This window comes from Perognathus longimembris, chromosome 22 (assembly GCF_023159225.1).
Source record: "Perognathus longimembris pacificus isolate PPM17 chromosome 22, ASM2315922v1, whole genome shotgun sequence".
NCBI lineage: Eukaryota > Metazoa > Chordata > Mammalia > Rodentia > Heteromyidae > Perognathus > Perognathus longimembris.
The window spans coordinates 12,689,880-12,702,000 of NC_063182.1; the positions used below are offsets into that span (position 1 = coordinate 12,689,880).

General features: G+C 34.2%; 1 protein-coding gene across 3 annotated transcripts in view; it reads right to left on the reverse strand.

The window, feature by feature from the left end:
• Positions 1-12,121, reverse strand: part of Ssbp2 (single stranded DNA binding protein 2) — a 225,409-nt gene that overhangs the window by 64,505 nt on the left and 148,783 nt on the right. For 2 of the 3 annotated variants that reach the window (XM_048331619.1, XM_048331620.1), the window contains exon 5: positions 10,003-10,092. The exons of the other annotated variant lie outside the window; for it this stretch is intronic. In XM_048331619.1, the coding sequence (XP_048187576.1) occupies positions 10,003-10,092 (90 nt within the window). The remainder of the gene's footprint in view (positions 1-10,002; positions 10,093-12,121) is intronic. 3 annotated transcript variants of the gene reach the window in all.

The window sequence follows — 12,121 nt, forward strand, 5'->3', positions numbered from 1 at the left end:
CTACTACCTTGGTAGGATAATTCTCTTGCCCAGGATTATGCAATGAAATCCAAACTGATCTTCTTTCTACATTTTCCTTATGCAGACTAATCACAACATATAATTGCATGGATTCTGTCTCCCCACCTCCCACCAGAGTAAAGGTTGAAGCTTTTATAAGAACCTACAATGTTTTATATGATGCAACTTTCTGTAACCTACAACTTCATATCTAGTCATCTCAGGTGACAAACAATTTTAACTATCCCAATCTTCTCCTTGTTCCTTGAAAAAGAAAAAAAGGTCATGCTTTGAACCCAGGATTTTTACATTTGCTTGTATCTCAGCTTATAACAGTATTTTCCTAGTTATCAAAAGGTTTCTTTCTTCACTTCCTTCAAATCTTTATTGAAAGGACATCTTTTTAATGAGTCTTTTTCTGGCCACCCTAAACAAAACTTTTGGAATGTTGTCTATTTAACCTTGCTTGCATTTTGCTCCAAAACCCTATCACTATCTAACAGATCATATATTTTAAACTAATTATTAACTTTATTTACTATTTGTTTCACTTACAGGCCTTTATGTTCTATAAAGACATGGATTTTTATTTACTTTGTTTATAATAGAAGGAATAGGAGGAAACTATTTTTTGAAAATCATCGGCAGTCTTATTGTTTCTCTAGTTATAGCTTGTGAGACTCATCTGTTAAACATAAAACAAACAAGAACAATTAAGCACATGGATTTGTAATATCATACTACCCGTCTTCAAGAATTCTGATAGAGGGGCTGGGGATATAGCCTAGTGGCAAGAGTGCCTGCCTCGGATACACGAGGCCCTAGGTTCGATTCCCCAGCACCACATATACAGAAAACGGCCAGAAGCGGCTCTGTGGCTCAAGTGGCAGAGTGCTAGCCTTGAGCGGGAAGAAGCCAGGGACAGTGCTCAGGCCCTGAGTTCAAGGCCCAGTACTGGCCAAAAAAAAAAAAAAGAATTCTGATAGAAGAAGGGCTCAATGACAACCAGTATTCTTAAATTAGAGGACCATCAAATATACGGAGAGAAGCACGGCCCTGTGGCTCACCTACAGGCGTTCTCTCACCATATCCATATATAACAGGAGAGGGCCAAATACGGCTTGCTTTTGTAAAGGTTTTCTGGAACATAATCATGCTTATTATATTTATTTAAACAGTATTTGTGGCTGGATTTATACCATAGTAAAAGAACTGAGTGGTTGTGATAAAAACCAAGTGGTCTCCAAAGTCTAAAGTATTTACTCTCTGGCCTATTTACTCTCTGGTCCTTTATAGGAAAAGAGTATAAAGCCCTTGATATAGAATGTAAAACCAGTTTTCCCTGAACATCCCCTACTGATATGTTACTTAAAACAAAACAGAAGAACCAGGTACCGATGGCTCATGCCTATAATCCTAGCTATTTAGGAGGCTGAGAGGTGAGGTTCAAAGCCAGCCCAAGCAGAAAAGTCCCTGAGACTCCTTTCTCCGATTAAAAACCAAAAAGCCAGAAGTAGAACTGTGGCTCAAGTGGCAGAGTGCCAACTTTGAGTGAAAAAGCTATGGGACAGTGAATCCTGAGTTCAAGCCCTAGTACACACACACACACACACACACACACACACACACACACAGAGCACATGTATATGCATGCACACAAACAAAATAAGAACAAGAAAACACCAAAAAGAAGCTAAAGGCTTTCTAAGACATACTTCATATAATTTTATCTATCAACTATAAATATATTTAATAATTGTTTAGTTTAAATTCCCAAAGAAAGACCTTTTCATCCCTTTACACTATGGATGATAGGAAGTAAGGTTGGAAGGAAGGAAGGAAGAGAGGTCATTTTGTTCTGTAACCAACATTAAGTAAAAATTAAAATTATGTTATAAATAGCCTTGACATACTTGTAATTTGCTCCATATAAATTTTTTATCAAGAGACTTTAACAAACACAGAAGCACTCTGGAAAGTATTTTCAACAACATGATATTTCCAAAAACAAAACTATAGTTTCAAATTACATGAAAAATGGTTAAGCTCTTGACATACATGATTTTTAAAACACAACTTATTAATTCAACCTAAGTATCTCTGAAACCTTTAGGTTGCAGAAGTAGCATGAAAGTGAAAGGAAAACCAAATACTAGTTTCAAATGGCCAATCTAACCTTTTCTCTAGTGTTTGATTTGACAAACAAATAAAAACTTAAAAAAAAATCAACAAAGTCTGCATTTCCAAGAGGAAGATATTTCATTGTGTTCTAATTAGAAGAACCACATACAGACTCCCAGCACTTGATACTTCTTCCTTTGCTCCCTGCTCATCTAGTTACTGCTGAAGGGTCCTTGGTTGTCTGAGCTGCAATTTTTAAAGAAGCTTATTTAGTTACTCAAGCTGAGAAGTTTTAATTTGTTCTAATAGTTGAGGCCAGAAAAACTATTACCACAGCTGCAGGAAAGCATTATCAAAGCCAGCAGCTGCCAGACACCTTTACATAATATATTTTTAGTTGCTTTTATCTTTTTAATAAGGAAAGACTTGCTCTATTTTCAACATTTAGAATCTGCTCGAAAAAGATTCAAAATTACATCGAAAAGAAAAGAAACCGTAATTTTTACTGTTTGAAGTTTGAAAAATAAGCAGTCTTTCCTAGTATCTAAATTTGGTCCATTTGTTTCTGAGAAATACTTGACTTATATCTGATTTTAGAAACTGTAGATAAGTAGATAGAGCTAAATATTTTAATATGTTCATTCTGCTTGAGATTTTTCAGAATTTTCCTCACTGAAATGAAGAAATGTTACCATAATTAATCTTTTGCTTCACTATACAAGATCTAAGATGGCTATCTACAACTTGTTGAGAATGAAAGGGACTTTCTGTGGTTTTAGAGTTGTTCTAAAGACTAATTTCTCAGGAATAATAAAAGTAGAGAAAAATCATGGAAGAGAAGACAAACCAAGTTTAAAAGAAGAAAGGCATTAATAATATATATACATATGTATATATAACCACCTACATAAATATTAGAGTAACACAGATGTTAATAAAATGGCTAGATTCTGAAAATCTGAACAGTAACAACTATGGTACTGTTAAAATGTAGTTCATATTCCTAGAGGAAAATAAATCAAATATATTTTTTGTTTCAAAGATACAGTTAACAATATAGATTTTTTTCAGTTTCAAGTGTTAAATATTTTTTCTCATGTTTGATTCATTTCATAGCTTTTTCTTTTAAAAACACCAAAAGTATAGTGTTACTTTGAACTTCAAATTTTTTTCATGTTCGTTTATAAATGTCATTTATACTGAGCCTTACACCCCTATGGAGAAAATGGGAAATTTCTTACTATTTTTTACTCTTTGCATGATTGCTATGTCAAAGCATTAGGTCAGTTTGCTATAGTGACGTCTTGCTAAAAATAGAACCTGTGGAAATAAATCTTGAACAAATGGAGAGATCTGCAATCCACCACTAGATGGCAAAACAGCTTTACCATGGCCACGAGACTTGAAAACAAAATGGGACTTACAAACCTGCTGCAACGTATTTTTTAATGCATCACTGTTTTGATCAATTTATGTTATAAAATATGGATGGCCACTTTGGTTTGAAACTACATTACTTGGTATACTTGATCTTCAGCATGAATTTATAATCTTATCATGTCAAAGCCTTCATTTACAACCTGAATCAATGTATTATTAATTTCAACAGTTTTACTTACGAAAACTGATCTAGTGATCACAATATAGTAAATGTAGCATGATAATATATCAGACAAATAAATGGTAAAAATGAACAACTCTATACACTTTTATACATTCAAATTAGATATTTAAAAATGTGTGTCCCTCATTATAGATTCAGGTATTATCAATATTAGTACTTACTGAGATATGACATTGAGTTTTATATAAAAGATACACATGTGCTTAGTTAATAGAATCATAAGCCAGTACAGTTTCCTTCTTACAAAGGTGTTTGGTGGTAAAGAGAGGAGGAAAAAATAAAGCATTTTAATCCACCTCAGAAACAAGAAATGTCCTTAATATCCTGTAAGTTATGGTAAATTCACTGGAAAAACTTTGCTACTTATCCATAAAATTAATAAAATCAATGCTAACAGAGTTAATAGTCCAAATTTTTAAAGAACAAAAGCATTAGTACTTCCATTGTTCCATGTAGAGCATTTTACTAAATTATTTTGATCATTTCCTACATTGTTTTGATCACTACAAATGCTATGAGAACGCATAAAGAACAAGCTGAGTGAAGGAAGCTGTGGCTCAAGTGGTAGAGCACTAGTCTTGGAATAAAAGAGCTCAGAGACAGCACCCAGGCCCTAAGTTCAAGCCCCAGGAAGGACACAAAATTTAAAAAACAATTTAAAAAGAACAAGCTGATACTATTAATGAATAATTTAAATTCCTTAGCACACTATGAAACTTTTGAACAGAGCTAAGCAAGATTACAGACTCAGTTCTGAGTGTCACTCATGTGTATTACAATACTTATACCATAATCCGATGCAGTATTTATTCTTCAAGAAACAGACTATTGAGAACATTGGCCACTTCTATGGTCTTCCTTGGGAGCCTGAGCAGCTAGACTTGCCATTTTCAAAATGCTGCTCTGAAGCCACTCTTTACTTCCCTGGGAGATGTCACTTTGGGGATTTATAGGAGTTCTTACGCAAATCATTCTTCTGATAAAAAGACTTGAAGTACATACGTGCTTCAAACAACTTGATTTTGCTAATCCAGCATCTCTTTTTGCTTGTGTAAATATATCTACTGATGTTATTTAATTGTTCTTTCACTCAGCAACTGAAACCATGAGAGTTGCAGTGGGAAAAATGTCATGAAAAGAAAAACCACTAAATTACAGAAGGAGGTAACAAGTTTGACAAGAAATGTACTCATAACCTTACATATGTAACTGTAACCCCTCTGTACATCACCTTGACAATAAAAATAAAAATATATTACAGACTGCCTTGCAGAACGGACTAGATCTAGAGCATTTATTAAATTTAGAGTTAAAGTTAACTGCAACAATGAAATTGCAAGTTTGATAATGCCACTTGGTAACACATTATGTCTGCACTTAAATGGAAAAGGGGGCTTGTTCGTTATGTTAATAGGAATAAAAGAAGTTTATTTAGGAGACCTGTTTCAATGTATTTTTTTTACAGTAGAACCACCAAGTGAATACAATTCAAAACTACTCAAGGTGGTACCTGATGTGCTAATCATAAATTATTCTTCATTAATTTAATTCTACTAGGCTTAATCTGTTTATAGTCCAGTCTCATTCCAACTATCCTCAAATAAACTTTTCATCTCTACACTCGGAATATAAACATAAAACTAAAATATGCTCTTAGTCTACTTGAAGGTGAGGAATTGCCTTTTAGAATTTTATAGTAAAACTAAGCTAGGAGCTTAGAAAAAGTGTTTAATACCCCCTTTGATATTGTAGCCTCTGGCTTCTAAGAGAACCTTAGTCTCTCTCCTACACTTGATATTTTCTATTTGTTTTCAATCTCCCATTATTTTGCACTGACTTTATGCACTGACTGTAATTGATCTTGAGTGTAAATGGCTATGAACTCGAAAATCATTTCCCAGTACACACTCTCCATATTTAGATAATTCTTAGAGGATAATATATCTTTGAAACTGGTTAGAAATTATGTGAATTATGATTATTTGCTACTACTTCTATTCATGAAAGTCAGCTTCTCTTCATTAACCACAGCACATGACCAGAATTATAGAGATATATGATTCAATCATTGTAAAAAAAAAAACCAAAAAACACCAATGTTAATATTTAGAAAACATGTGAGTCACCTCATAACTTTATATACTAAAGTATAGTAACAACATGTTTCATTCTTAAGAGTGGTTTTGTTTTGTTTTTGTTTTGTTTTGTTTTCAATATTTCAAAGAGGTCTTGGGGCTGGGAATGTGGCCTAGTGGTAGAGTGCTTGCCTTGTACACATGAAGCCCTGGGTTCAATTCCTCAGCACAACATATATAGAAAAAGCCAGAAGGGGCAGTAGAGTGGTAGCTTTGAGCAAAAAGAAGCCAGGGACAGTGCTCAGGCCCTGAGTTCAAGCCCCAGGACTGGCAAAAAAAAAAAAAAAAGATAAAAAGGAGGTCTTTCTAGGGAGATAGACATTTAAATGGAAAATAGGTGGAGCAAGTACATGAGATGAGCTGAAATAGTCCACTTGAATAAATAGAAATGTGCATCAAACTCAACTTATTGAAATTTTCTTCAGCCCCCTGACTTTCTTTATATTGGTGAAGACACTACAATTATCTGGAGATTCTAAGTAGGAATGGCAGAACAATCTTTGATTCTTCCAACATTTTCTCTTCTATATCTAATCCTTAGATTAATCATCTAAGGATCACCAAGCATAATGAAAAGCTGTTTGTTCCCTTTATCATGCTATGGCTCCAATGTTGATTAGGTTTGGAAAGTCTCTTCTTTGGGCTAATAACTAATCTTCTTATATTCCTGTACCTAGAGTCTGTAATAAGTTCTGTTCTTTTGTAAATGTTATATTTTTGTAGTTTTTAGGATATGTCCTCTTGGCTTCCCCTTCTGTACTTTCTCTCTGAGAAATTAGTCTGTCTATATGGAATCAGGTGTCCTTAGTACGATGATGCGCTGCAATTTTTTTCTTTTTTACCTAGGCTTTAAACCTGTAGGTCCATCAGTTTAATACCCATATCTCCTTGTGTTACAGGAATGTCATCTGCCCAGCTCAAACCTATTTCCCAGGCTGTGCTCTCTTTCTCAGAAAAGAATACATCTATTTGGTTAGATTAGGACAAGAACCCAGCATATGACGTTTATTTCTTTCATTCACACCTTTGGACTTCATTTTGGTGTCTAAATTCTATTATTATCTTTCCATATCCACTGCCACTATTTTAGTAAGAATCATCATGAAGTTTCATCTGGATTACTGTAACAGCCTACCTCCAAACTTGTTCTGCAATTCTAAGACTAGAAGTTGTGATTGTTTTCTAATAGTGTAAATATGAATATATCCTTCTCCTGTTTGAAATCCTTCAGCAGTCTTTTCCTGCTTTGAGGATTAGTTTCAAGCTCTACGCTAACTACAGGGTCCTTTTATGGTCCCTTTCAAGTCATTACCAGTTATTCTCTCTTTAGCTACCTCAGTTTTTCCTGATATAACTGATTTCTTTCTCCTTTCCTCTAGATTTTGGAATTTATTTTCCCTCTTCTCAGAAAATTCTCCCCTTCTCCACTGCCTGTGACTAACTCATCTTTGGTAAATTTGATTTCACTTACTATTTTGACAATACTTTCCTGACTATGCTTCTCTCAAGAGTTTTGGGTTTTGGTGATCTGATCTCTAAGAGCAAAATCTCCCTATTTAATTCAGCCATTATCAAATTATACTCTAGCACCTTCTTTTTTTTTATCATTTTCCATATTATAGGTTTTTTTGTGAGAACAGGAATTTCAAAGAAACTTGTATCACAATGCTTGACAAGGACTAAATCTATTATATTTAGGTCATTGGTCTTCTTAAAGATTTGAAATCCTCTATGCTACCTGAATAAAAACTCAGCTCTTAACAGACATTTTAAGGCCCTGTTAAACAAACTCAAGTATATCTTGCTCAGTTTGTTCCCAGACACTCTTGCCTACTACCTTTCCTACCCTTGCTTTCTCTGTGTGTTACTTTGAATATTTCAGCACAAGTTGTTTTGATGTGGCCATACTTTCGCTCCCACTGTCTGGAATACCAGTGCTCTACTTAGTTTGCTCCCCCTACCCCATCTTTCTGAAACACTCTCATTTCCAACTCAGATAGACTTAATGATTCTTTCTTCTTGATCATCACATAGCAAAGACGTTGAGCTTCATAAAGACACAAATTAAAGACACTACAGTGTCTGACATCTAGTGGTACTCAAATATGTATTGCATTGGAATAATTAAAGTTAACTATTTCAACTACTCTTAACAAGTCTTTGGGAAAGAATGTAGGTAAGTAAAGAATGGTTCTTTCTAGCAAGTGAAAATGCATGGATTCATATATCTTGGCATAGCCCTAGCATGAAAGAATTTGTCATCCTCTTTTAATCAACCTTCCTTTATAACAAGTGCCACTTAAGAGATTCTACTAACACTCAAATAGATAAAACTCTTCTGATTTATTCCCAGTCCAAGCCATCTTTGACAAGAGAAGAGCATGAAGAAAAAATAAAATAAAATGAACTGGAAACATTTCATGAATAACAATCAACTTGCAAAGGTAAACTCATTGGCATAAATCCAGAATGCCATGATTCGATTCCCAACCCTGTCACTTTCTGTCTTTGTGCAAATCATTTACCTATCAATGCTTTGGTTACTCCATCCTCACAAGGGGAAATATTATAATACATAATATTTCGCACTTATGGTTATTGTGGAGATTAACAGTAGAGTATATGTAAAGCATTTAGAACAAACATAGCACATAGAACACAACAACAGGTAAGGGTTAGCTATTATCGTTATATTAATTGGTGGTTATTTAATTACTAAGTTATAATCAGTTCTTAGGTTTTCAGGGAGGGCTTCCTAGACAGAATGTAAGCCTTGATGAAAACTCTGAAATATTCTAAACTACTTGGGTAATAACATAAGAGCAGCTAATCAAATAAGAATGTCTTAAAAGACCAAAGTTGGTACCTGGTCTAATTAAAGCCTTTTAATTGAACTGAGCTTTGTAAGATTACTTATAATTTTATTTCTCCATTTTCACATTTTAAGTATACTATAATGATTGACTAACAAGTTTTCACGACTTTGAAATACAAAATCTGAAGGGAAAAATAGCTTATAAGTACCTAATGTAATTTATTAATAGCATAGTTCCTATATTGATAGCATTAATTCCTATAATGCCTCTCAACTCTAATTCTTAACTCTTAAATTCTTAAGTTCCTCAAAATTTTTCATTTCTCTGTGTGAAAATACATTTCCTTTAGCCAGGTGCTGGTAGCTCTTGCCTGTAATCCTAGCTACTCTGGAGGCTGAGATCCAAGGACTGCGGTTCGAAGCCATCCTTAGCAGCGAAGTCTGTGAGACTCTTATCTACAAACTACTCAAAAAAGGCTGGAAGTGGTGCTCTGACTCAAGTGCTAGAGCGCTAGACTTGAGCAAATGAAGCTCAGGGACAGCACCCAGGCCCTGAGTTCAAGTCCCAGTATCAGCAAAAAAAAGAATAAATACATTTTCTCATCATATAAAAAATATAAATTTCAGAATCTGTGTTGGTTTGACTTAGAATACTATCAGATTTAAGACGTATATTCTGAATTTTTTAAAATGGTTATAATTTAAATTACAATTCTAAATCAGCATTTCAAAACATTATTAAGATTTTAAGATAATGACAAATATACTTGAAAATCAGATCTTCAAATGTTAGATAATGATATAAATAAAAATTCCAACTTAACAGCCACATGATAATTCTCAAAAGTACTTTGAGATAGCCTATAATGATTTAGCTGTTTATTGAAATTACAACCAATTCTTGATTACCTTGTCTATAGAAATATAAATAGCTTGGATAGTTTAAAAATAAAAACAAGAAAAACATAAACAAAAAAATCAAATAAAAAAAACCCTACATCTCTTCCCAGAACGTTATCTTTAGTTTCATCCACAAAGTATTTATCACAGTTAACTTATTGGACTAATTTGCATTTCAACTCCTTTGCTTTCTTAATTGAACAATGAGATGGCTTAATTAATTAATTAACAACAAATAAAGCAGGAAGAGTAATATAGTAGATAACCAGTCTGGACAATTAAGAGTTGGCTGCACAGTATTATATTTATCTTGAAAATGCAAACAGCCTCATCCTCTTTCATTATCTTCAAATAAAATCACAGAGGAGTTCCTATGCCTTAACATTCCTAGTCAAGTCTCTGAGTACCTGAAAGAACCCTGGTGGCACAGGACCTACTGGCATGCCATCTCCTGGGGGAATGTTTCCTAGCACTGGACTGGGAGCTGCTGCAGCACTCTGCAAAGAATAAAGGAGAAACAAACCTATATCATTACAGAGAAGGCACAAAACCAAAACCTAATGATAATAGAGTGTAAGAAGGGCTGTGTTTCATTTTTGGGAACAAATGCCGACACTTTTCCCCAGTCTAGAAGTAAACTAAGGTGTAACAGTTGGGTGGTCATTGACTAAGCCAGGCCTCTTTAAATTTAGTGGAGTCAAAGAACTTTAAAAGATAATATATTTAAATAATACATTAAATGCCATTGGTTATAGGACAAAGGATTAAGTAAGTGATTTCTTTTAAGGCATAGGTATCTGAAATGGTAACTTCATTAGCAAATGGGTGAATATGTACATAAAAGTTTAAAGATGGTGGTTGTAGAAAGAAAAACAGTCTCTTATTTATTTTTTAGGTTACATTTTTATGTCATAAGCAAATACAGTAATTTCTGAGTAGAAGTGGCAAGAAACTTTGCTATAACTAATAGTCCAAATAAAACTCTATAGAGGTGAGGATGAAACTTTAAATAGGAAAGTGAGAGAAAAAAATCAGATGTGGAGCAATTAGTCTCAGAAAATTATTTTAAAAATCAGATTAAAAAATTCAAACTCTGGGGCTGGGGATATAGCCTAGTGGCAAGAGTGCCTGCCTCGGATACACGAGGCCCTAGGTTCGATTCCCCAGCACCACATATACAGAAAACGGCCAGAAGTGGCGCTGTGGCTCAAGTGGCAGAGTGCTAGCCTTGAGCGGGAAGAAGCCAGGGACGGTGCTCGGGCCCTGAGTCCAAGGCCCAGGACTGGCCAAAAAAAAAAAAAAAAAAAAATTCAAACTCTGCATACCTTACAAAGAATTTTATGAAATCTTGTCATTTCATGGAATGAAATAGGAATACAAAAACTGTAGATTAGCTTCTTTGTTACTATAAATTTAATTCTAACAAACAGCAGATATATATGTACATATATATATATAAATATATTTGCTCTGCAAAGATTTCTTCTCACAACCTGGTTGCACATATTACAAATACAAAAAAACAGTCCAGAAGGGACCAGATGGGAATGTAAATTACTATAGCCATTATGGGAAAAAATGTAAACTCCTCAAAAATTTTAAAAGAAAAGAATGACTGTACAATTCAACAATCTCACTACTGGGTATATGCATTGAAAGAAAAAGAAATTTATAGCGACATCTACACTCCCATTTTTAATTGAAGTACTATATCCATAATAGTGAGATGTGCAGTCAACCTAAATGTCTATCAATAGAATTTTAAAAAGGTTCCACATATATTCAATGGAATACTACTCAGATATAAAAAGATGAAAGTCTGTTACTTGTGACAACATGGATAAGCCTGAAAGTATATTAAAGTTAAAAAAGCTAGACATTGATAGAGGAATAGCATTTGACTCAAGTGTGGAATCTAAAAGAGTTGATCTCACAGAACCTGAGAGTAAAAGTTGGCAGTAAAGTAAAAGTAGAAAGTAAAAGATGGAGAAAGGGGTCAGTCCACAAGGACAGCATCACAGTGAGGGAAAGAATGTTCTGGTGTTATATTAACAGTAAGGTGGATACAAGAATGTACTTTCCCCTTCGTTCATCTACCCCTTTCCCCTTGAGCCTACCCCACCCGTTTAGAGTATCAGCTTCCTGGTGCTTTATTTTGCTGAACTTTGATGTTGGCTTCCTACAGAATTATATTATTTGAGATATTCCTTAAATCTACTGTATTTCAGTTAATACATTTGTATACATTTGCATACCACCCAATGTATTTACTTATGAGCTGGTAAGCTAAATCTAGCTCTCATATATAAGGGAAAACATGCATCCTTTGTCTCTTCGTGCCCAACTTACTTCACTTAACAAAAGTTTTTCTAAGTCTTTCCATTTCTTTATAAACGACACAATATCATTCCTTCTAATGAATGAGTAAAATTCCATTGTGTATATATGCCACATTTTCTGGATCCATTCATCCATTGAGGATCATCTGGGCTGAGTCTCTACCTTGGCTCTAGTGAATGAATAGTG